The sequence below is a fragment of the Salvelinus alpinus genome, chromosome 4 (genome assembly GCF_045679555.1).
Source record: "Salvelinus alpinus chromosome 4, SLU_Salpinus.1, whole genome shotgun sequence".
Taxonomy (NCBI): domain Eukaryota; kingdom Metazoa; phylum Chordata; class Actinopteri; order Salmoniformes; family Salmonidae; genus Salvelinus; species Salvelinus alpinus.
In genome coordinates, this window is record NC_092089.1 from 10,586,979 (window position 1) to 10,614,775 (window position 27,797).

The 27,797-nt window shown below is 48.0% G+C and overlaps 1 protein-coding gene across 2 annotated transcripts in view; it reads left to right on the forward strand.

Moving 5' to 3' along the window:
* Positions 1–8,908: 8,908 nt before the first annotated feature.
* The window catches only part of LOC139572847 (double-strand-break repair protein rad21 homolog A-like), a 36,532-nt gene continuing 17,643 nt past the window's right edge, over positions 8,909–27,797 (forward strand). For both annotated transcript variants that reach the window (XR_011674502.1, XM_071395656.1), the window contains exons 1-11: positions 8,909–9,065; positions 9,822–10,011; positions 10,569–10,698; positions 11,210–11,309; positions 11,571–11,677; positions 12,754–12,948; positions 13,385–13,507; positions 13,921–14,046; positions 18,750–18,973; positions 19,576–19,726; positions 20,367–20,512. Coding sequence is in view for 1 of the 2 variants with exons in the window: in XM_071395656.1 (XP_071251757.1) it covers positions 9,868–10,011; positions 10,569–10,698; positions 11,210–11,309; positions 11,571–11,677; positions 12,754–12,948; positions 13,385–13,507; positions 13,921–14,046; positions 18,750–18,973; positions 19,576–19,726; positions 20,367–20,512 (1,446 nt within the window). In the remaining variant the exon portion in view is untranslated. The remainder of the gene's footprint in view (positions 9,066–9,821; positions 10,012–10,568; positions 10,699–11,209; positions 11,310–11,570; positions 11,678–12,753; positions 12,949–13,384; positions 13,508–13,920; positions 14,047–18,749; positions 18,974–19,575; positions 19,727–20,366; positions 20,513–27,797) is intronic.

Here is a 27,797-nt window from a genome sequence, read left to right on the forward strand (position 1 = left end):
AGCCGTAGTTATAATTCATTAAATAATCCATCTGGACATTTACTGCGGCAGAAAAGTTCCTCACCCCACCCCCCTAACGTCCTCTTGTAAATCAGGCTCTCTGACATTGGCAGAGGATCATTCCCAGGCATACCAAGCATGTTAGGTGAAACGGTGGGCGTCACTGGTCAAGACTAAATTATAACGCTGCTTGTCTCGTGTGTGTGTGTGTGTGTGTGTGTGTGTGTGTGTGTGTGTGTGTGTGTGTGTGTGTGTGTGTGTGTGTGTGTGTGTGTGTGTGTGTGTGTGTGTGTGTGTGTGTGTGTGTGTGTGTGTGTGTGTGTGTGTGTGTGTGTGTCAGCCGAGCCCCATTACAAACAGCAGCTGTGTACATCAGTCTTTCAAATCAAATCAAATTTTATTTGTCACATACACATGGTTAGCAGATGTTAATGCGAGTGTAGCGAAATGCTTGTGCTTCTAGTTCCGACAATGCAGTAATAACCAACAAGTAATCTAACCTAACAATTCCACAACTACTACCTTATACACACAAGTGTAAAGGGATAAAGAATATGTACATAAAGATATATGAATGAGTGATGGTACAGAACGGCATTGGCAAGATGCAGTAGATGGTATAGTGTACAGTCTATACATATGAGATGAGAGGGAGGCCCACATCCATTAGGCAGCGATCGGTTAAGACACGTAAATAACAGCAACCACCTATCCAAGCTGATCCCATAGTGGTACCACTGCCAGTAACCATCTATCCAAGCTGATCCCATAGTGGTACCACTGCCAGTAACCATCTATCCAAGCTGATCCCATAGTGGTACCACTGCCAGTAACCATCTATCCAAGCTGATCCCATAGTGGTACCACTGCCAGTAACCACCTATCCAAGCTGATCCCATAGTGGTACCACTGCCAGTAACCATCTATCCAAGCTCATCCCATAGTGGTACCACTGCCAGCAACCACCCATCTCTGGACTGGACTCACTGCTGCCCTGATATTGGGTGTCTTCCAGATACACAAATCCCCAAATCGGCCCAGGCTTATTACAGGATCATCATATCATGCAGATGTGGTTCGTGAGACGTGACATCTCTCCAGACGTGAGACGTGACACCTCTCTAGATGTGAGACGTGACACCTCTCTAGATGTGAGACGTGACACCTCTCCAGATGTGAGACGTGACTCCTCTCCAGATGTGGTTCGTGAGACGTGACACCTCTCCAGGCGTGAGACGTGACATCTCTCCAGGCGTGAGACGTGACATCTCTCCAGATGTGGTTTGTGAGACGTGACACCTCTCCAGATGTGAGACGTGACACCTCTCCAGACGTGAGACGTGAGACGTGACACCTCTCCAGATGTGGTTTGTGAGACGTGACACCTCTCCAGATGTGAGATGTGACACCTCTCCAGATGTGAGACGTGACACCTCTCCAGACGTGAGACGTGACATCTCTCCAGACGTGAGACGTGACACCTCTCCAGATGTGAGACGTGACACCTCTCCGGATGTGGTTCGTGAGACGTGACACCTCTCCAGATGTGAGATGTGACACCTCTCCAGATGTGAGACGTGACACCTCTCTAGATGTGAGACGTGACATCTCTCCAGATGTGAGACGTGACACCTCTCCAGATGTGAGACGTGAGACGTGACACCTCTCCAGATGTGAGACCTGACATCTCTCCAGATGTGAGACGTGACACCTCTAGATGTGAGACGTGACATCTCTCCAGATGTGAGACGTGACACCTCTCTAGATGTGGTTCGTGAGACGTGACACCTCTCTAGATGTGGTTCGTGAGACGTGACACCTCTCCAGACGTGAGACGTGACACCTCTCCAGATGTGGTTCGTGAGACGTGACACCTCTCCAGATGTGAGACGTGACACCTCTCCAGATGTGAGACCTGACATCTCTCCAGATGTGGTTTGTGAGACGTGACACCTCTCCAGATGTGAGACGTGACACCTCTCCAGACGTGAGACGTGAGACGTGACACCTCTCCAGATGTGAGATGTGAGACGTGACACCTCTCCAGATGTGAGATGTGACACCTCTCCAGATGTGAGACGTGACACCTCTCCAGACGTGAGACGTGACACCTCTCCAGACGTGAGAGGTGACATCTCTCCAGACGTGAGATGTGACACCTCTCCAGATGTGAGACGTGACACCTCTCCAGACGTGAGACGTGACACCTCTCCAGACGTGAGACGTGACACCTCTCCAGACGTGAGACGTGACACCTCTCCAGACGTGAGACGTGACATCTCTCCAGACGTGAGACGTGACACCTCTCCAGACGTGAGACGTGACACCTCTCCAGACGTGAGACGTGACTCCTCTCCAGATGTGAGACGTGACATCTCTCCAGACGTGAGACGTGACATCTCTCCAGACGTGAGACGTGACATCTCTCCAGATGTGAGACGTGACATCTCTCCAGACGTGAGACGTGACACCTCTCCGGATGTGGTTCGTGAGACGTGACACCTCTCCAGACGTGAGACGTGACATCTCTCCAGATGTGAGACGTGACACCTCTCTAGATGTGAGACGTGACATCTCTCCAGATGTGAGACGTGACACCTCTCCAGATGTGAGACGTGAGACGTGACACCTCTCCAGATGTGAGACCTGACATCTCTCCAGATGTGAGACGTGACACCTCTAGATGTGAGACGTGACATCTCTCCAGATGTGAGACGTGACACCTCTCTAGATGTGGTTCGTGAGACGTGACACCTCTCTAGATGTGAGACGTGACACCTCTCCAGATGTGAGACGTGACACATCTCAAGATGTGAGACGTGACACCTCTCCAGATGTGAGACGTGAGACGTGACACCTTTCCAGATGTGAGACGTGACACATCTCAAGATGTGAGACGTGACACCTCTCCAGATGTGAGACGTGAGACGTGACATCTCTCCAGATGTGGTTCGTGAGACGTGACACCTCTCCAGATGTGAGACGTGACATCTCTCCAGATGTGAGACGTGACACCTCTCCAGATGTGGTTCGTGAGACGTGACATCTCTCCAGATGTGGTTCGTGAGACGTGACACCTCTCCAGATGTGAGACGTGACATCTCTCCAGATGTGGTTTGTGAGACGTGACACCTCTCTAGATGTGGTTCGTGAGACGTGACACCTCTCCAGATGTGAGACGTGACACCTCTCCAGACGTGAGACGTGAGACGTGACACCTCTCCAGATGTGAGATGTGAGACGTGACACCTCTCCAGACGTGAGACGTGACACCTCTCCAGACGTGAGACGTGACACCTCTCCAGATGTGAGACGTGACACCTCTCCAGATGTGAGACCTGACATCTCTCCAGATGTGAGACGTGACACCTCTCTAGATGTGAGACGTGACACCTCTCTAGATGTTGTACATATCTGATCTGGGATGATCTAGTCTGTCTGGAACACATCAACATCCCATTCTGTTAAGTTATATCCCAGTAGTACTGTAGCTACTGCAGGATGACAGTTTAATGGATGTGGGCCAGCTACTGCAGGATGACAGTTTAATGGCTGTGGGCCAGCTACTGCAGGATGACAGGTAAATGGCTGTGGGCGAGCTACTGCAGGATGACATTTTAATGGATGTGGGCCAGCTACTACAGGATGACAGTTAAATGGATGCGGGCCAGCTATTGCAGGATGACAGTTTAATGACTGTGGGCCAGCTACTGCAGGATGACAGTTTAATGGCTGTGGACCAGCTACTGCAGGATGACAGTTTAATGGATGTGGGCCAGCTACTGCAGGATGACAGTTAAATGGCTGTGGGCCAGCTACTACAGGATGACAGTTAAATGGATGTGGGCCAGCTACTGCAGGATGACAGTTTAATGGATGTGGGCCAGCTACTTCAGGATGACAGTTAAATGGATGTGGGCCAGCTACTGCAGGATGACAGTTAAATGGCTGTGGGCCAGCTACTGCAGGATGACAGTTAAATGGATGTGGGCCAGCTACTGCAGGATGACAGTTTAATGTCTGTGGGCCAGCTACTGCAGGATGACAGTTTAATGGATGTGGGCCAGCTACTGCAGGATGACAGTTAAATGGATGTGGGCCAGCTACTGCAGGATGACAGTTTAATGTCTGTGGGCCAGCTACTGCAGGATGACAGTTTAATGGATGTGGGCCAGCTACTGCAGGATGACAGTTAAATGGATGTGGGCCAGCTACTGCAGGATGACAGTTAAATGGATGTGGGCCAGCTACTGCAGGATGACAGTTTAATGACTGTGGGCCAGCTACTGCAGGATGACAGTTAAACAGATGTGGGCCAGCTACTACAGGATGACAGTTAAATGGATGTGGGCCAGCTACTGCAGGATGACAGTTAAATGGCTGTGGGCCAGCTACTGCAGGATGACAGTTAAATGGCTGTGGGCCAGCTACTGCAGGATGACAGTTAAATGGATGTGGGCCAGCTACTGCAGGATGACAGTTAAATGGATGTGGGCCAGCTACTGCAGGATGACAGTTTAATGGCTGTGGGCCAGCTACTGCAGGATGACAGTTTAATGGATGTGGGCCAGCTACTGGAGGATGACAGTTTAATGGATGTGGGCCAGCTACTGCAGGATGACAGTTTAATGGCTGTGGGGCAGCTACTGCAGGATGACAGTTAAATGGCTGTTGGTCATGTGACGTTCGTCGATGGAAGGATCGGACCAAGGTTCAGCGTAGTAGGCGTACATTTTAATTTATTAAATGAACACCAAAAAAACAACAAATACAAAACAAAACGTAACGTCTAGTCGGGCTAAACAGCACAGTACCAAAAACAAGATCCCACAAACTACAGGTGGAAAAAAGGCTGCCTAAGTATGATTCCCAATCAGAGACAACGATAGACAGCTGCCTCTGATTGGGAACCATACCCGGCCAACAAAGAAATAGAAAACATAGATTGCCCACCCTAGTCACACCCTGACCTCACCAAATAGAGAATTAAAAGGATCTCTAAGGTCAGGATGACAGTTTAATGGCTGTAGGCCAGCTACTGCAGGATGACAGTTTAATGGCTGTGGGTCAGCTACTGCAGGATGACAGGTAAATGGATGTGGGCCAGCTACTGCAGGATGACAGTTTAGTGGCTGTGGGGCAAACTAAAACATCCTTTATTCTCTCTATCTGCTCCAGAGCAGACTACCCAACATGCAGTGGGGGGGATTTAATGAGGACGTCTCAGCTCTAACATACACACCAGAAGCTCCAGGAAGGTATCCCACTGTCTGGAGGGTTGACAACTCCACTGGGTTAGGATCATAATTGAATATATTAAGATTAAACGCATTAGGAAGCTATTAGCAATATGCATCATGGGATTAAGGAAAGCGAAAGTCATCTCTGAATATTTGCATAGATATAACTTTGGGTTTGTTTCACTCTCCTCGTTAGTGAGTCCCTTGACGAGGGAGATTTCAACAAAGACTATATGCAGAGTAGAATAGAGAAGCCCTGAACCACAGAGGGTGTTATTCTGTATGTCAAATACAAAGACTATATGCAGAGTAGAATAGAGAAACCCTGAACCACAGAGGATGTTATTCTCTATGTCAAATAAAAAGACTATATGCAGAGTAGAATAGAGAAACCCTGAACCACAGAGGATGTTATTCTGTATGTCAAATACAAAGACTATATGCAGAGTAGAATAGAGAAACCCTGAACCACAGAGGATGTTATTCTGTATGTCAAATACAAAGACTATATGCAGAGTAGAATAGAGAAACCCTGAACCACAGAGGATGTTATTCTGTATGTCAAATACAAAGACTATATGCAGAGTAGAATAGAGAAACCCTGAACCACAGAGGATGTTATTCTGTATGTCAAATACAAAGACTATATGCAGAGTAGAATAGAGAAACCCTGAACCACAGAGGATGTTATTCTGTATGTCAAATACAAAGACTATATGCAGAGTAGAATAGAGAAGCCCTGAACCACAGAGGGTGTTATTCTGTATGTCCAATAGAAAGTAGGACTAGGTCTTCCATGGTAACCGTCTCGACTAACACAGACCCTTGGCTGCCATGATGAAATGGTTCCAAATATTCAGACTTCAACAAGCACCAGTTTTAGAGGGATACAATATATTGTATAAACTGCAGTGATCAGGTTACCTGCACCAAACTCCCTCCAGACAGATGGTCTGGTTTATCAGGTTATCTGCACCAGACTCCCTCCAGACAGATGGTCTGGTTCATCAGGTTATCTGCACCAAACTCCCTCCAGACAGATGGTCTGGTTCATCAGGTTATCTGCACCAAACTCCCTCCAGACAGATGGTCTGTCAGGCTCTGCTCCATGCAGTCTACAACAGACAGAAGAAGAAGAAGACAGAAAATATCTACATTTCTCACACTGTAAGTTCACACCCTGAACAGCTTCTACCCCCAAGCCATCAGACTGCTGAACAGCTTCTACCCCCAAGCCATCAGACTGCTGAACAGCTTCTACCCCCAAACCATGAGACTGCTGAACAGCTTCTACCCCCAAGCCATGAGACTGCTGAACAGCTTCTACTCCCAAACCATCAGACTGCTGAACAGCTTCTACCCCCAAGCCATCAGACTGCTGAACAGCTTCTACCCCCAAGCCATCAGACTGCTGAACAGCTTCTACCCCCAAGCCATCAGACTGCTGAACAGCTTCTACCCCCAAGCCATCAGACTGCTGAACAGCTTCTACCCCCAAGCCATCAGACTCCTGAACAGCTTCTACCCCCAAACCATCAGACTGCTGAACAGCTTCTACCCCCAAGCCATCAGACTCCTGAACAGCTTCTACCCCCAAGCCATCAGACTGCTGAACAGCTTCTACCCCCAAGCCATCAGACTCCTGAACAGCTTCTACCCCCAAGCCATCAGACTCCTGAACAGCTTCTACCCCCAAGCCATCAGACTCCTGAACAGCTTCTACCCCCAAGCCATCAGACTGCTGAACAGCTTCTACCCCCAAGCCATCAGACTCCTGAACAGCTTCTACCCCCAAGCCATTAGACTACTGAACAGCTTCTACCCCCAAGCCATTAGACTGCTGAACAGCTTCTACCCCCAAGCCATCAGACTGCTGAACAGCTTCTACCCCCAAGCCATCAGACTCCTGAACAGCTTCTACCCCCAAACCATCAGACTGCTGAACAGCTTCTACCCCCAAACCATCAGACTCCTGAACAGCTTCTATCCCCAAGCCATCCATCAGACTGCTGAACAGCTTCTACCCCCAAGCCATTAGACTACTGAACAGCTTCTACCCCCAAGCCATTAGACTGCTGTACAGCTTCTACCCCCAAGCCATTAGACTGCTGAACAGCTTCTACCCCCCAAGCCATCAGACTGCTGAACAGCTTCTACCCCCAAACCATCAGACTCCTGAACAGCTTCTACCCCCAAACCAGATCAGACTGCTGAACAGCTTCTACCCCCAAGCCATCAGACTGCTGAACAGCTTCTACCCCCAAACCATCAGACTCCTGAACAGCTTCTATCCCCAAGCCATCAGATCAGACTGCTGAACAGCTAATCAAATGGCTACCAGACTATTTACATTGACCCCCTTTTTTTATTTTCACTGGCTCTATACACACACACACACACACACACACACACACACACACACACACACACACACACACACACACACACACACACACACACACACACACACACACACACACACACACACACACACACGCCACATTCACGCACACCCTCACATTGACACACTTTCCCACTCTCATACTCTGCTGCTTCTCTGTTCATTATCTATCCTGATTACCTAGTCATCTTTACCCCTACCTAGTTGTAAATATTTCCACAACTACCTCATACCCCTGCACATTGACTCTGTACTGGTACTCCTTGTTTATAGTCTCATTACTACCTGGTACCCCAGCACATTGACTCTGTACTGGTACTCCTTGTTTATAGTCTCATTACTACCTGGTACCCCTGCACATTGACTCTGTACTGGTACTCCTTGTATATAGTCTCATTACTACCTGGTACCCCTGCACATTGACTCTGTACCAGTACTCCTTGTATATAGTCTCATTACTACCTGGTACCCCTGCACATTGACTCTGTACTGGTACTCCTTGTATATAGTCTCATTACTACCTGGTACCCCTGCACAGTGACTCTGTTCTCGTACTCCTTGTATATAGTCTCATTACTACCTGGTACCCCTGCACAGTGACTCTGTTCTCGTACTCCTTGTATATAGTCTCATTACTACCTGGTACCCCTGCACAGTGACTCTGTTCTCGTACTCCTTGTATATAGTCTCATTACTACCTGGTACCCCAGCACATTGACTCTGTACTGGTACTCCTTGTATATAGTCTCATTACTACCTCGTACATTTGGACAGTGACCGGTACACCTTGTATATAGTCTAATTATTGTGTTACTGTTACCCTTTTTTGCTAATTGTTTTTACTTTTTAACTATGCATTGTTGGGAAAGAGCTTGTACATAATCATTTCACAGTAAAGTCCACACATGTTGTATTCGGCGTATGTGACAAATAAACATTTATTTTATTTTACTTTTGCCCGTTCAAGTCACGGGCCATAGACTGGTGCCCCTTGGCTCATCGAATCCGCACATTTTAAAGTCTGGCTCAGAAGCAAAGCATCTCTTCCTTCTCTATCTTTCACACACATACATTTTAGTCAGTTATCCAGAGCGATTTACAGTAGATAGTGCATACATTTTCGTACACACTTGTATTAATCAGATTGTTTAAATTCGATTATTGCTAAATAAAATATGCAGTCTCGCCCGCTATCATTGGTCAATGCATATGTATTGCCATTTGCAGCTGGCTGTCAACACGAACAGACTCCTCCTCCCTTCGCCATTTTTTGCCTGTAAACATCCTGCTGATTTTAAAAGGACACTGAGCGGGAGGAAGGCTACTGGCGCCATCTTGACTCTTTTAATGAGTACAACAGGAAGAGAATCGCTGGGAGTAATTGCATAATCATTGATATTTATTTTGAAAGGGGGGTACAATCGGTAAGTTAATTATATTTTACTTTATAAAAAAATATGATTTGTGAGTTTTGTGATGAGAAATTAGCGTGCACGCCGATGCTTTCTGTACCGGGGCCCTCCTACTTGCTACCAACTAGCGCGCCTGCTAACCGCTAACGTTACCGGAGAAAAAAAAGTGTTTGCAGTTATTGCACGCACGCCCGCCCAGCACCGTCGCTAGTTAGCGTGAAATGATGCATCCACGACTATGATCAATTACGATTATGTATCATCATGCTTCTCTTCTTATTTTGTTTACTTTTATATATTTTCCGAAATTGTTGCTAGGATTTCAAGCTAACTAACTTGCTCTCTTGCTAACTTAACAGTTAACGTGAGCTAACATGTTAGCAAGCTAGCCTAGCCATGTTCAATCAAAGCCCGATGTAGGTGATTTTTTTCCCCCCCCGGACAACTTTTAACTCGCAAGTCCACCAGTACTTGAACATGAGTTACTAACTATATGAATCTCGTTTCAACCAGTACATTCATTAGCTAACTAAGTTATTTATTAGATTGCAAGGAAGATATTTCTGATTATTGGTATCCTATCATCCAAAAAGCCAAAAGAGTATTGAATGAGTTTGATCTTCAATCCAAAACTACACATTTTATTTGTTGATATTAGCTACAACTACCGTCTATTTTGCATGGCGAATTTGCTACCTAAACATTTGGAAAAAGTTGCTATTTCACATGCCATCTTAAAGCTTTCAAATACTGCTTTCTCTATTCCAGGTGCTCTTACCCCCGGTTCTTTAAGAGCTAGCAACCAACCGGGACAATGTTCTACGCCCACTTTGTCCTGTCCAAACGTGGGCCTCTGGCCAAGATCTGGCTAGCGGCCCACTGGGACAAGAAGCTGACCAAGGCTCATGTGTTTGAATGTAACCTGGAGAGCAGCGTGGAGAGCATCATCTGCCCCAAGGTAATGGGAAGCCTGGCTAGCAGATATCATGATTCATATGTCTGTTGAATGTCCTTACACAATTAAGGCCCAGTCTGAAAAGTCAGTCTCATCCCTTTGGCCGTTCATTAGACGTCCCATTGGCTATCCTTATTTCCGCTTTGACCAATCAAATAGTTTCATTCGTGTGGACGAAGTAGACAAGGGTCTAATGATGGAACTAGGTAGTGACCAGATTAGAACCAGGCCGATTGACTGATACTGCATGCATGTTACCCACATTAAGTAACATACCTTGGTATGTGACCACAGCTACTGGGTGAAGCTTGCGGTCGACAGTTCTACAGACGATAATGATGTAATGTTACCTATGACGTCTCCTCCCTGATGTGATCCATGGGACCTGTTCAGGAGGGCACATCGTTAACGCAACGTTTAAACTAGAAGTCTATTTTATAGACCAGAAATGATTGTCAGATAGAATAGGGAATCATATCGTCTCGTCTCATTCTGTTTCAACAGCGTTCAGAACATTCCACCACACTGAATACACCCACTGTTCTGTCTTCCCCCCCTAGGTGAAGATGGCGCTGAGGACCTCAGGTCACCTCCTGCTCGGTGTGGTGAGGATCTACAACAGGAAGGCCAAGTACCTCCTGGCTGACTGTAATGAAGCCTTCATCAAGATCAAGATGGCTTTCAGACCAGGTATGTAGCTAGGGTCTTATGTGACTAGGAATAAGCTTAATCAACATGGCTTTTAGACCAGGTACAGTGGGGAGAACAAGTATTTGACACACTGCCGATTTTGCAGGTTTTCCTACTTACAAAGCATGTAGAGGTCTGTAATTTTTATCATAGGTACACTTCAACTGGGAGAGATGGAATCTAAAACAAAAATCCAGAAAATCACATTGTATGATTTTTAAGTAAATCATTTGCATTTTTATTGCATGACATAAGTATTTGATCACCTACCAACCAGTAAGAATTAAGTAGGAAAACCTGCAAAATCGGCAGTGTGTCAAATACTTGTTCTCCTCACTGTATGTAGCTAGGGTCTTATGTGACTAGGAATAAACTTAATCATCATGGATTTCAGACCCGGTACTTGACTGGGAATAAACTTGGAAGAGATCAGAAGTTTTAGCGGCTGTTGATCCTAGTCTTACTGATTGTGTTTATTTGCTCACCACTCTGTCCGACTGCCGCCCTCCAGGTGTGGTGGATCTGCCAGAGGAGAACAGAGAGGCTGCCTACAACGCCATCACCCTGCCTGAGGATTTTCACGACTTTGACCAACCCTTACCTGACCTCGAGTAAGTCATACATATAGGTGATATATATATATTGTCTATGGAGGAAGTTCCCTCCCAGGAAGAGGACTGTTGCTATTGTAACAGACAACTAAATGAGGATGCAAATGAACAAACCAAGTATTCTCCTAATTTTAGGAGACCCCGTTCCTTCCTAACCAAATACAGATTGTACTCAGCTTATCGGACATAAGGGAACGGTGATATGCAGCTATAATGAACTGAGTTGTAACGTTATAACACTACTCCCTGTTGTTTCCACAGTGACATAGACGTCGCCCAGCAGTTCACCCTGAACCAGAGCAGAGTGGAGGAGATCACCATGAGGGAGGAGGTGGGGAACCTCAGCCTCATGCAGGACAATGACTTTGGTAAGGAGCTGTCGGTCAATAGTCCTGGGTTTTGTTCGACGTGCTCCGGTACTTTGGCGACCAAGAAAGTGTGTATATTTATTTAACCTCCCGCCTTTGGCTTGATGTCCCGCCTTTGGCTTGATGTTAATGTGTGGTTCATACATGTATAATCTATGAGCTGAATTACTCATGCCTCAATTAGCTGTGAAATCCATAGTTTCAAAGCAACTTTTAATTTACTTTTTTTTTTTATAACTGTGCCATGCCCAATTTACCCTACATTTCCCCCCCACGTGGGCTAGCCCCCTAGCAATTTTAGTTCTAAACAAATGAGCTTCGGCTCCTCGCATTTGAGTGACAGCTAGCCAGAGGCCTGCCCAGCGTTATCAAGTCCTGTTCATAATACACAACATTGTATTTCCCCTGGAAAAACCAACTGTTGGGAATGCAGATCTAAAACTAAGTCATACATTATCATAATGCTAACTAGGTTACCTAGCTGGAGACATTATCATAATGCTAACTAGGTTACTTAGCTGGAGACATTATCATAATGCTAACTAGGTTACTTAGCTGGAGACATTCTCATAATGCTAACTAGGTTACTTAGCTGGAGACATTCTCATAATGCTAACTAGGTTACCTAGCTGGAGGACATTATCATAATGCTAACTAGGTTACCTAGCTGGAGACATTATCATAATGCTAACTAGGTTACTTAGCTGGAGGACATTATCATAATGCTAACTAGGTTACTTAGCTGGAGACATTATCATAATGCTAACTAGGTTACCTAGCTGGAGATATTATCATAATGCTAACTAGGGTACATAGATTACTTAGCTGGAGGCATTATCATAATGCTAACTAGGTTACATAGATTACTTAGCTGGAGACATTATCATAATGCTAACTAGGGTACATAGATTACTTAGTTGGAGGCATTATCATAATGCTAACTAGGGTACATAGCATTATGATAATGCATTCAGCTAAGTAATCTAACTAGGTTACTTACATCACATTATCCCATCTCTTTGCCGTTGGCTTTCCATGTATTGTAACAACCCTCTGTGTCCCTCCCTCGCTCCCAGCTGACTTTGGCATGGATGACCGTGAGATGATGAGGGTAGAGGGAGGCTTTGAAGAGGACATCATCCATGGAGCGACCGCCTCTAATCTGCTGCTGGAGGCAGAGCCTGGGCCTGCTCACCTGCCGGACAAGTCCAACCACCTAGAGTACGACGACTTTGGAGACACCATGGAGAACAACGAAGGAGGAATGCTGGGTAGGGAGGGAGGGGGATGCTGGGTAGAGGGGGGATGTTGGGAAACCGCCCCATAGTGTTGACTGTCTGTGCTCTTAGGGAGGGATGAGGAATGCTGGGTAGGGAGGGATGGGGAATGCTGGGTAGGGAGGGATGGGGAATGCTGGGAAACCGCCGTATAGTGTTGACTGTCTGTGCTCTTAGGGAGGGATGAGGAATGCTGGGTAGGGAGGGACGAGGAATGCTGGGTAGGGAGGAATGGGGAATGCTGGGAAACCGCCATATAGTGTTGACTGTCTCTGCTTTTAAGCTGTGTGTTGTATGTGAAGGATTAATATAGTACTATTCTAAATTCAGAGTAATGAGATGGCCCCAGTCAATGTTTTATCACCCCCCCCCCCCCACCCCAAAATGGTTTGTCCCGAAGCCTGAACCGTGTGTTGTCTCGTTTGTCCAGTGGATAAACTACTGTCCCAGGAGGATGGGGGTGGTATATTTGACGACCCTCCAGCCATCACAGAGAGCGTGATCCCCCCAGACCACGGAGACGATGAGGACGACTTCGACAACCTACAGTCACGTACGTTTTTTATCAATGTGGCCATTTTAAATCTGTTGATCTGTCTCTCTCTCTGTCTCTGTCTGTCTCTCTGTCTCTCTCTCTCTCGTCAGAAACAATGGGATAACAAATCAGTGTGTTGTTCATTAGGGCGTACCGTAGCAAATACGTTTCCCAGCAGAAAACAAACTCCTGTGTTCTTATTTAACAAGTTCAGGTAGTACCTCCCTGTTTCAAAACGTTTTCTTCATACTGAACACCACCCGGATCACAAGCTTGTGTGTTTGGTTAATCGATAACAATTCACCATTTAAAATGACCTAGAGGCGTGTTATTATCGATTTTTAACCATGACACCATTAAAGCTAGCTAGAAGATAATTACTTGTGTCATCACTCCTACTGTATGTATTAAGATGTGTTGTTGTCCCACAGCGGGTCCAGACAGTCCCGACTCCGGCCCAGTCGAGCCCCTGCCGGCCATGCAGGACCAGACGGAACAGACCACTCTGGTCCACAATGAGGAGGAGGCTTTTGCCCTGGAGCCCATCGACATCACTGGTGAGCAGCTCTACTCGGTCAGAATAGTGTAGAAACACAACTAAAACCACGTCTCTCAGCTTGTCTGGTGAGCAGCTCTACTCGGTCAGAATAGTGTAGAAACACAACTAAAACCACGTCTCTCAGCTTGTCTGGTGAGCAGCTCTACTCGGTCAGACTAGTGTAGAAACACAACCAAAAGCACGTCTCTCAGCTTGTCTGGTGAGCAGCTCTACTCGGTCAGACTAGTGTAGAAACACAACCAAAAGCACGTCTCTCAGCTTGTCTGGTGAGCAGCTCTACTCTGTCAGAATAGTGTAGAAACACAACTAAAACCACGTCTCTCAGCTTGTCTGGTGAGCAGCTCTACTCGGTCAGAATAGTGTAGAAACACAACTAAAACCACGTCTCTCAGCTTGTCTGGTGAGCAGCTCTACTCGGTCAGACTAGTGTAGAAACACAACAAAAGCACGTCTCTCAGCTTGTCTGGTGAGCAGCTCTACTCGGTCAGAATAGTGTAGAAACACAACAAAAGCACGTCTCTCAGCTTGTCTGGTGAGCAGCTCTACTCGGTCAGAATAGTGTAGAAACACAACTAAAACCACTTCTCTCAGCTTGTCTGGTGAGCAGCTCTACTCGGTCAGAATACTGTAGAAACACAACCAAAAGCACGTCTCTCTCATTGGCTGTTAAAATCTAAATCTGCTATAAAATACAGCGCTGTGAAAAAGTATTTGCCCCCTTTTCAGATTATTCTTAATTTTTTTTGTGCATATTTCTGATACTGAATTATCAGATCTTCAACCAAAACCTAATATTAGATAAAGGGAACCTGAGTTTACAAATAACAAGGAAAAGGTATACTTATTTTATTAACAAAGTTACACAACACCCAATTCCCCCGTGGGAAAAAAGGTAATTGCCCCCTTTACACTCTAACTGGTTGTGTCACCTATTAGCTGCAATGACTTCCTGTAGTTGTAGATCAGTCTCTCACATCACTGTGGAGGAATTCTGGCTCGTTCTTCCATGCAGAACTGCTTTAACTCAGCGACCATTTGTGGGGTTTTCAAGCATGAGCTGCTCGTCCTGCCACAACATCTCAAATTGGGATGAGGTCTGGACTTTGACGAGGCCGTTCCAAAACGTCAAGCCATTTTCATGTAGACTTGATTGTGTTTTTTTGGATCATTGTCTTGCTACGTGACCCAGCTGTGCTGCAGCTCACAGACGGATGGCCTGACATTCTCCTGTAGGACTCTCTGATACAGAGGAGAATTCATGGTTCCTTCTATTAAGGCAGGTTGTCCAGGTCCTGAGGCAGCAAAACATCCCCAAACCATCACACTACCACCACCATGCTGACCCCAAACCATCACACTACCACCACCATGCTGACCCCAAACCATCACACTACCACCACCATGCTGACCCCAAACCATCACACTACCACCACCATGCTGACCCCAAACCATCACACTACCACCACCATGCTGACCCCAAACCATCACACTACCACCACCATGCTGACCCCAAACCATCACAGTACCACCACCATGCTGACCCCAAACCATCACACTACCGCCACCATGCTGACCCCAAACCATCACACTACCACCACCATGCTGACCCCAAACCATCACACTACCGCCACCATGCGGACCCCAAACCATCACAGTACCACCACCATGCTGACCCCAAACCATCACACTACCGCCACCATGCTGACCCCAAACCATCACACTACCGCCACCATGCTGACCCCAAACCATCCCACTACCGCCACCATGCGGACCCCAAACCATCACACTACCACCACCATGCGGACCCCAAACCATCACACTACCACCACCATGCGGACCCCAAACCATCACACTACCACCACCATGCGGACCCCAAACCATCACACTACCACCACCATGCTGACCCCAAACCATCACACTACCACCACCATGCTGACCCCAAACCATCACACTACCACCACCATGCTGACCCCAAACCATCACACTACCACCACCATGCTGACCCCAAACCATCACACTACCGCCACCATGCGGACCCCAAACCATCACAGTACCACCACCATGCTGACCCCAAACCATCACACTACCGCCACCATGCTGACCCCAAACCATCACACTACCACCACCATGCTGACCCCAAACCATCACACTACCGCCACCATGCGGACCCCAAACCATCACAGTACCACCACCATGCTGACCCCAAACCATCACACTACCGCCACCATGCTGACCCCAAACCATCACACTACCGCCACCATGCTGACCCCAAACCATCCCACTACCGCCACCATGCGGACCCCAAACCATCACACTACCACCACCATGCGGACCCCAAACCATCACACTACCACCACCATGCGGACCCCAAACCATCACACTACCACCACCATGCGGACCCCAAACCATCACACTACCACCACCATGCTGACCCCAAACCATCACACTACCACCACCATGCTGACCCCAAACCATCACACTACCGCCACCATGCTGATCCCAAACCATCACACTACCGCCACCATGCTGACCCCAAACCATCACACTACCGCCACCATGCTGACCCCAAACCATCCCACTACCGCCACCATGCTGACCCCAAACCATCCCACTACCGCCACCATGCGGACCCCAAACCATCACACTACCGCCACCATGCGGACCCCAAACCATCACACTACCACCACCATGCGGACCCCAAACCATCACACTACCACCACCATGCTGACCCCAAACCATCACACTACCACCACCATGCTGACACCAAACCATCACACTACCACCACCATGCTGACCCCAAACCATCACACTACCACCACCATGCTGACCCCAAACCATCACACTACCACCACCATGCTGACCCCAAACCATCACACTACCACCACCATGCTGACCCCAAACCATCACACTACCACCACCATGCTGACCCCAAACCATCACACTACCACCACCATGCTGACCCCAAACCATCACACTACCACCACCATGCTGACCCCAAACCATCACACTACCACCACCATGCTGACCCCAAACCATCACCATGCTGACCCCAAACCGTCCCACTACCACCACCACGCTGACCCCAAACCGTCCCACTACCACCACCACGCTGACCCCAAACCGTCCCACTACCACCACCACGCTGACCCCAAACCGTCCCACTACCACCACCACGATGACCCCAAACCGTCCCACTACCACCACCACGCTGACCCCAAACCGTCCCACTACCACCACCACGCTGACCCCAAACCGTCCCACTACCACCACCACGCTGACCCCAAACCGTCCCACTACCACCACCACGCTGACCCCAAACCGTCCCACTACCACCACCACGCTGACCCCAAACCGTCCCACTACCACCACCACGCTGACCCCAAACCGTCACACTACCACCACCACGCTGACCCCAAACCGTCACACTACCACCACCACGCTGACCCCAAACCGTCACACTACCACCACCACGCTGACCCCAAACCGTCACACTACCACCACCACCGTGCTGACCCCAAACCGTCACACTACCACCACCACCGTGCTGACCCCAAACCGTCCCACTACCACCACCACCGTGCTGACCCCAAACCGTCACACTACTACCACCACCGTGCTGACCCCAAACCATCCCACTACCACCACCGTGCTGACCCCAAACCATCCCACTACCACCACCACCGTACTGACCCATCACGCTGACCCCAAACCTGACCCCATCACGCTGACCCCAAACCTGACCCCATCACGCTGACCCCAAACCTGACCCCATCACGCTGACCCCAAACCGTCACACTACCACCACCACCGTGCTGACCCCAAACCGTCACACTACCACCACCGTGCTGACCCCAAACCGTCACACTACCACCACCACCGTGCTGACCCCAAACCATCCCACTACCGCCACCACCGCGCTGACCCCAAACCATCCCACTACCGCCACCACCGCGCTGACCCCAAACCATCCCACTACCGCCACCACCGTGCTGACCCCAAACCATCCCACTACCGCCACCACCACGCTGGACTGTTGGTGTACGTTTGTTACTGTGGAATGCAGCGTTTGGTTAAAATTTGAAGTTTTGTTGAGTGTAAGGGGTCAATTACTTTTTCACATGGGAATTGGGTGTTGAATAACTTTGTTAGTTAAAATAAATATATACTTTATTTTATTTATTTCTAAACTCACGTTCCCTTTATCTAATATTAGGTTTTTGGTTGAAAATCTGATTTACATTTCAGTATCAAAAATATGCACAAAAAAAATACTTCTTCACAGCAAAGGAAGTGTTGGGTACTTTTTTAATCTCTAGTTCAATAAAACCCAATGAAAAGCACTTCAGTCGTCTCAGCTTGTCTGGAACGAAGAGAATAACTTGGGTTGCCTCTGGAATGAAATGCTGACACACAGCTGATGAAATGGCTGAACATTGACACCACCGAGCCTTTTGAAGAATCGCTTTTTCTTTGCGTGACTCCTGTCCGCATACGATAACGGAAATGTACACCTGCACCCTGCTGGCTGAACGATCACCTTATTTACCCTGCTAACCTTTCAGTTAACCTATCACACTGCTCCGTCTGCGGTGAAAGAAACCACATGTTCAAGAAATAGAGATTCTTGGTCATTAGTGGGGAAATTACATCCACACTTCTGTCTAGTGAAGGAGAATGACATCCACACTTCTGTCTGTCTAGTGAAAGAGACCAAGGCGAAGAGGAAGAGGAAGCTAATTGTTGACAACCTGAAAGAGCTGGACAGCAAGTCGATCCGCGCCCAGCTCAGCGACTACTCGGACATCGTGACCACGTTGGACCTGGCCCCTCCCACCAAGAAGCTGATGATGTGGAAAGAGACGGGAGGAGTGGAGAAGCTCTTCTCTCTCCCCGCACAGCCGCTCTGGAACAGCAAACTGTTGAAGGTAAGAGACAGGAGGAGGTGAAGACACACACACAGATATGAACACACACACACAGATGTGAAGACACACACACAGATATGAACACACACACACAGATATGAACACACACACACACAGAGATACACACACACACACACAGATGTGAACACACACACACAGATGTGAACACACACACACACACAGAACAATGCCCTTTAGAAGTTGCAGTTACTGAGTAAGATGCATGAAACCATTTACCTTGCAGCTGTATCTCACGAGGTATAGATGAGTCTAGACTTCTGAATAAGGTTTAGTCTTTAGTAAAATGAGCGGCAGGGTAGCCTAGTGGTTAGAGCGTTGGACTTGAACGCAAGATCAAATCCCCCGAGCTGACAAGGTACAAATCTGTCGTTCTGCCCCTGAACAAGGCAGTTAAACCCACTGTTCCCCGATAGGCTGTCATTGTAAATAAGAATTTGCATTTGTCCTAGTTAAATAAAGGTAAAATAAATCAAATATAAAATAGTCTGGAGGTGGTGTACATGTCGGAGGTGTCATTAACTTGTCCCTCTGGGACGACTGAAGTTGAATGGTTTTAACTGAAACGTGTCCTGTGTTATCAGATGTTCACGCGCTGCCTGACTCCCCTGGTGCCGGACGAGATGAGGAAGAGGAGGAAGGGAGGAGAGGCTGATAGTCTGGATGAGTTCCTCAAGGACCTGGAGAACCCCGAGGTGCCCAGAGAGGAGGCTCTGTCTGGCAGGGACGTTATCGGTAAGTTACCTTCAGCCTCTCACCCCTCATATACTAACCCCAGAGAGGAGGCTCTGTCTGGCAGGGACGTTATCGGTAAGTTACCTGTCTCCCTGTCTCACCCCTCATATACTAACCCCAGAGAGGAGGCTGTCTCACCCCTCATACTAACCCCAGAGAAGGCTGTCTCACCCCTCACATACTAACCCCAGAGAAGGCTGTCTCACCCCTCACATACTAACCCTAGAGAAGGCTGTCTCACCCCTCACATACTAACCCCAGAGAAGGCTGTCTCACCCCTCACATACTAACCCTAGAGAAGGCTGTCTCACCCCTCACATACTAACCCTAGAGAAGGCTGTCTCACCCCTCACATACTAACCCAGAGAGAGAAGGCTGTCTCACCCCTCACATACTAACCCTAGAGAAGGCTGTCTCACCCCTCACATACTAACCCTAGAGAAGGCTTTCTCCCTGTCTCACCCCTCACATACTAACCCTAGAGAAGGCTGTCTCACCCCTCACATACTAACCCTAGAGAAGGCTGTCTCCCTGTCTTTCTCCTCAGACCAGACCATCATGTCTTTCTCCTCAGACCAGACCATCATGGACATCTGGTTGTTTCTCTTATCAAACCAACCCTGTGTCTCTCTCTCCTCAGACCAGACCATCATGGAGGAACCCAGCATGCTGCAGGCCTCAGCCATGGAGGGTAGTAGGACCACGCTGGATGAGTCTGTCATGCCACCACCGTCCACCCCACACGGACTCAAACACAAGGCCCACGACAAGGAGGCTGGCCTGCCTGTGAGTACTGCTGCTTTCATTCAGGAGACTGGGATATCAGCCTTTTCCCCCACTGCTGTTACGGTTGATTGGGATATCAGCCTTTTCCCCACTGCTGTTACGGTTGATTGGGATATCAGCCTTTTAACCCCCACTGCTGTTACGGTTGATTGGGATATCAGCCTTTTCCCCCACTGCTGTTACGGTTGATTGGGATATCAGCCTTTTAACCCACTGCTGTTACAGTTGATTGGGATATCAGCCTTTTAACCCACTGCTGTTACGGTTGATTGGGATATCTGCCTTTTAACCCACTGCTGTTACGGTTGATTGGGATATCAGCCTTTTAACCCACTGCTGTTACGGTTGATTGGGATATCAGCCTTTTTCCCCACTGCTGTTACGGTTGATTGGGATATCAGCCTTTTCCCCCCCCTGCTGTTACGGTTGATTGGGATATCAGCCTTTTCCCCCACTGCTGTTACGGTTGATTGGGATATCAGCCTTTTCCCCCACTGCTGTTACGGTTGATTGGGATATCAGCCTTTTCCCCCACTGCTGTTACGGTTGATTGGGATATCAGCCTTTTCCCCCACTGCTGTTACGGTTGATTGGGATATCAGCCTTTTCCCCCACTGCTGTTACGGTTGATTGGGATATCAGCCTTTTCCCCCACTGCTGTTAAGGTTGATTGGGATATCAGCCTTTTCCCCCACTGCTGTTACGGTTGATTGGGATATCAGCCTTTTCCCCCACTGCTGTTACGGTTGATTGGGATATCAGCCTTTTCCCCCACTGCTGTTAAGGTTGATTGGGATATCAGCCTTTTCCCCCACTGCTGTTACGGTTGATTGGGATATCAGCCTTTTCCCCCACTGCTGTTACGGTTGATTGGGATATCAGCCTTTTCCCCCACTGCTGTTACGGTTGATTGGGATATCAGCCTTTTTCCCCACTGCTGTTACGGTTGATTGGGATATCAGCCTGTTAACCCACTGCTGTTACGGTTGATTGGGATATCAGCCTGTTAACCCACTGCTGTTACGGTTGATTGGGATATCAGCCTGTTAACCCACTGCTGTTACGGTTGATTGGGATATCAGCCTTTTAACCCACTGCTGTTACGGTTGATTGGGATATCAGCCTTTTCCCCCACTGCTGTTACGGTTGATTGGGATATCAGCCTTTTCCCCCACTGCTGTTACGGTTGATTGGGATATCAGCCTGTTAACCCACTGCTGTTACGGTTGATTGGGATATCAGCCTTTTTCCCCCCCTGCTGTTACAGTTGATTGGGATATCAGCCTTTTCCCCCACTGCTGTTACAGTTGATTGGGATATCAGCCTTTTCCCCCACTGCTGTTACGGTTGATTGGGATATCAGCCTTTTCCCCCACTGCTGTTACGGTTGATTGGGATATCAGCCTTTTCCCCCACTGCTGTTACGGTTGATTGGGATATCAGCCTGTTAACCCACTGCTGTTACGGTTGATTGGGATATCAGCCTTTTCCCCCACTGCTGTTACGGTTGATTGGGATATCAGCCTTTTCCCCCATTGCTGTTACGGTTGATTGGGATATCAGCCTGTTAACCCACTGCTGTTACGGTTGATTGGGATATCAGCCTTTTCCCCCACTGCTGTTACGGTTGATTGGGATATCAGCCTTTTTCCCCACTGCTGTTACGGTTGATTGGGATATCAGCCTTTTCCCCCCCCTGCTGTTACGGTTGATTGGGATATCAGCCTTTTCCCCCCCTGCTGTTACGGTTGATTGGGATATCAGCCTTTTCCCCCACTGCTGTTACGGTTGATTGGGATATCAGCCTTTTCCCCCACTGCTGTTACGGTTGATTGGGATATCAGCCTTTTCCCCCACTGCTGTTACGGTTGATTGGGATATCAGCCTTTTCCCCCACTGCTGTTACGGTTGATTGGGATATCAGCCTTTTCCCCCACTGCTGTTACGGTTGATTGGGATATCAGCCTTTTCCCCCACTGCTGTTACGGTTGATTGGGATATCAGCCTTTTCCCCCACTGCTGTTACGGTTGATTGGGATATCAGCCTTTTTCCCCACTGCTGTTACGGTTGATTGGGATATCAGCCTTTTTCCCCACTGCTGTTACGGTTGATTGGGATATCAGCCTGTTAACCCACTGCTGTTACGGTTGATTGGGATATCAGCCTGTTAACCCACTGCTGTTACGGTTGATTGGGATATCAGCCTTGTAACCCACTGCTGTTGCGGTTGATTGGGATATCAGCCTTTTAACCCACTGCTGTTACGGTTGATTGGGATATCAGCCTTTTCCCCCACTGCTGTTACGGTTGATTGGGATATCAGCCTTTTCCCCCACTGCTGTTACGGTTGATTGGGATATCAGCCTTTTCCCCACTGCTGTTACGGTTGATTGGGATATCAGCCTTTTCCCCCACTGCTGTTACGGTTGATTGGGATATCAGCCTTTTCCCCCACTGCTGTTACGGTTGATTGGGATATCAGCCTTTTAACCCACTGCTGTTACGGTTGATTGGGATATCAGCCTGTTAACCCACTGCTGTTACGGTTGATTGGGATATCAGCCTTTTTCCCCCCTGCTGTTACGGTTGATTGGGATATCAGCCTTTTCCCCCACTGCTGTTACGGTTGATTGGGATATCAGCCTTTTAACCCACTGCTGTTACGGTTGATTGGGATATCAGCCTTTTCCCCCACTGCTGTTACGGTTGATTGGGATATCAGCCTGTTAACCCACTGCTGTTACGGTTGATTGGGATATCAGCCTTTTCCCCCACTGCTGTTACGGTTGATTGGGATATCAGCCTGTTAACCCACTGCTGTTACGGTTGATTGGGATATCAGCCTTTTTCCCCACTGCTGTTACGGTTGATTCGGATATCAGCCTGTTAACCCACTGCTGTTACGGTTGATTGGGATATCAGCCTTTTCCCCCACTGCTGTTACAGTTGATTGGGATATCAGCCTTTTCCCCCACTGCTGTTACGGTTGATTGGGATATCAGCCTGTTAACCCACTGCTGTTACGGTTGATTGGGATATCAGCCTTTTTCCCCACTGCTGTTACGGTTGATTGGGATATCAGCCTGTTAACCCACTGCTGTTACAGTTGATTGGGATATCAGCCTTTTTCCCCACTGCTGTTATGGTTGATTGGGATATCAGCCTGTTAACCCACTGCTGTTACAGTTGATTGGGATATCAGCCTTTTTCCCCACTGCTGTTACGGTTGATTGGGATATCAGCCTGTTAACCCACTGCTGTTACGGTTGATTGGGATATCAGCCTGTTAACCCACTGCTGTTACGGTTGATTGGGATATCAGCCTGTTAACCCACTGCTGTTACGGTTGATTGGGATATCAGCCTTTTCCCCCACTGCTGTTACGGTTGATTGGGATATCAGCCTGTTAACCCACTGCTGTTACGGTTGATTGGGATATCAGCCTGTTAACCCACTGCTGTTACGGTTGATTGGGATATCAGCCTGTTAACCCACTGCTGTTACGGTTGATTGGGATATCAGCCTTTTCCCCCACTGCTGTTACGGTTGATTGGGATATCAGCCTGTTAACCCACTGCTGTTACGGTTGATTGGGATATCAGCCTTTTTCCCCACTGCTGTTACGGTTGATTGGGATATCAGCCTGTTAACCCACTGCTGTTACGGTTGATTGGGATATCAGCCTTTTTCCCCACTGCTGTTACGGTTGATTGGGATATCAGCCTGTTAACCCACTGCTGTTACAGTTGATTGGGATATCAGCCTTTTTCCCCACTGCTGTTACGGTTGATTGGGATATCAGCCTGTTAACCCACTGCTGTTACAGTTGATTGGGATATCAGCTTTTTTCCCCACTGCTGTTACAGTTGATTGGGATATCAGCCTTTTTCCCCACTGCTGTTACGGTTGATTGGGATATCAGCCTGTTAACCCACTGCTGTTACGGTTGATTGGGATATCAGCCTTTTTCCCCACTGCTGTTACGGTTGATTGGGATATCAGCCTTTTAACCCCACTGCTGTTACGGTTGATTGGGATATCAGCCTTTTTCCCCACTGCTGTTACGGTTGATTGGGATATCAGCCTTTTCCCCCACTGCTGTTACGGTGGATTGGGATATCAGCCTTTTTCCCCACTGCTGTTACAGTTGATTGGGATATCAGCCTTTTAACCTACTGATGTTACGGTTGATTGGGATATCAGCCTTCTTTCCCACTGCTGTTACAGTTGATTGGGATATCAGCCTTTTCCCCAACTGCTGTTACGGTTGATTGGGATATCAGCCTGTTAACCCACTGCTGTTACGGTTGATTGGGATATCAGCCTTTTAACCCACTGCTGTTACGGTTGATTGGGATATCAGCCTGTTAAACCACTGCTGTTACGGTTGATTGAAATATCAGCCTTTTCCCCAACTGCTGTTACGGTTGATTGGGGTATCAGCCTGTTAACCCACTGCTGTTACAGTTGATTGGGATATCAGCCTGTTAACCCACTGCTGTTACGGTTGATTGGGATATCAGCCTTTTCCCCCACTGCTGTTACGGTTGATTGGGATATCAGCCTTTTCCCCCACTGCTGTTACGGTTGATTGGGATATCAGCCTGTTAACCCACTGCTGTTACGGTTGATTGGGATATCAGCCTTTTCCCCCACTGCTGTTACGGTTGATTGGGATATCAGCCTTTTTCCCCACTGCTGTTACGGTTGATTGGGATATCAGCCTTTTTCCCCCCTGCTGTTACGGTTGATTGGGATATCAGCCTTTTCCCCCACTGCTGTTACGGTTGATTGGGATATCAGCCTTTTCCCCCACTGCTGTTACGGTTGATTGGGATATCAGCCTTTTCCCCCACTGCTGTTACGGTTGATTGGGATATCAGCCTTTTCCCCCACTGCTGTTACGGTTGATTGGGATATCAGCCTTTTTCCCCACTGCTGTTACGGTTGATTGGGATATCAGCCTTTTTCCCCATTGCTGTTACGGTTGATTGGGATATCAGCCTGTTAACCCACTGCTGTTACGGTTGATTGGGATATCAGCCTGTTAACCCACTGCTGTTACGGTTGATTGGGATATCAGCCTTTTTCCCCATTGCTGTTACGGTTGATTGGGATATCAGCCTGTTAACCCACTGCTGTTACGGTTGATTGGGATATCAGCCTGTTAACCCACTGCTGTTACGGTTGATTGGGATATCAGCCTTGTAACCCACTGCTGTTGCGGTTGATTGGGATATCAGCCTTTTAACCCACTGCTGTTACGGTTGATTGGGATATCAGCCTTTTCCCCCACTGCTGTTACGGTTGATTGGGATATCAGCCTTTTCCCCACTGCTGTTACAGTTGATTGGGATATCAGCCTTTTCCCCCACTGCTGTTACGGTTGATTGGGATATCAGCCTTTTAACCCACTGCTGTTACGGTTGATTGGGATATCAGCCTGTTAACCCACTGCTGTTACGGTTGATTGGGATATCAGCCTTTTTCCCCCCCTGCTGTTACGGTTGATTGGGATATCAGCCTTTTCCCCCACTGCTGTTACGGTTGATTGGGATATCAGCCTTTTAACCCACTGCTGTTACGGTTGATTGGGATATCAGCCTTTTCCCCCACTGCTGTTACGGTTGATTGGGATATCAGCCTGTTAACCCACTGCTGTTACGGTTGATTGGGATATCAGCCTTTTCCCCCACTGCTGTTACGGTTGATTGGGATATCAGCCTGTTAACCCACTGCTGTTACGGTTGATTGGGATATCAGCCTTTTTCCCCACTGCTGTTACGGTTGATTGGGATATCAGCCTTTTTCCCCACTGCTGTTACGGTTGATTCGGATATCAGCCTGTTAACCCACTGCTGTTACAGTTGATTGGGATATCAGCCTTTTCCCCCACTGCTGTTACAGTTGATTGGGATATCAGCCTGTTAACCCACTGCTGTTACGGTTGATTGGGATATCAGCCTTTTCCCCCACTGCTGTTACGGTTGATTGGGATATCAGCCTGTTAACCCACTGCTGTTACGGTTGATTGGGATATCAGCCTTTTTCCCCACTGCTGTTACGGTTGATTGGGATATCAGCCTGTTAACCCACTGCTGTTACAGTTGATTGGGATATCAGCCTTTTCCCCCACTGCTGTTACAGTTGATTGGGATATCAGCCTGTTAACCCACTGCTGTTACGGTTGATTGGGATATCAGCCTTTTCCCCCACTGCTGTTACGGTTGATTGGGATATCAGCCTTTTCCCCCACTGCTGTTACAGTTGATTGGGATATCAGCCTTTTCCCCCACTGCTGTTACGGTTGATTGGGATATCAGCCTTTTCCCCCACTGCTGTTACGGTTGATTGGGATATCAGCCTTTTCCCCCACTGCTGTTACGGTTGATTGGGATATCAGCCTTTTCCCCCACTGCTGTTACGGTTGATTGGGATATCAGCCTTTTCCCCCACTGCTGTTACGGTTGATTGGGATATCAGCCTTTTCCCCCACTGCTGTTACGGTTGATTGGGATATCAGCCTTTTCCCCCACTGCTGTTACGGTTGATTGGGATATCAGCCTTTTTCCCCACTGCTGTTACGGTTGATTGGGATATCAGCCTTTTTCCCCACTGCTGTTACGGTTGATTGGGATATCAGCCTGTTAACCCACTGCTGTTACGGTTGATTGGGATATCAGCCTGTTAACCCACTGCTGTTACGGTTGATTGGGATATCAGCCTTGTAACCCACTGCTGTTGCGGTTGATTGGGATATCAGCCTTTTAACCCACTGCTGTTACGGTTGATTGGGATATCAGCCTTTTCCCCCACTGCTGTTACGGTTGATTGGGATATCAGCCTTTTCCCCCACTGCTGTTACGGTTGATTGGGATATCAGCCTTTTCCCCACTGCTGTTACGGTTGATTGGGATATCAGCCTTTTCCCCCACTGCTGTTACGGTTGATTGGGATATCAGCCTTTTCCCCCACTGCTGTTACGGTTGATTGGGATATCAGCCTTTTAACCCACTGCTGTTACGGTTGATTGGGATATCAGCCTGTTAACCCACTGCTGTTACGGTTGATTGGGATATCAGCCTTTTTCCCCCCTGCTGTTACGGTTGATTGGGATATCAGCCTTTTCCCCCACTGCTGTTACGGTTGATTGGGATATCAGCCTTTTAACCCACTGCTGTTACGGTTGATTGGGATATCAGCCTTTTCCCCCACTGCTGTTACGGTTGATTGGGATATCAGCCTGTTAACCCACTGCTGTTACGGTTGATTGGGATATCAGCC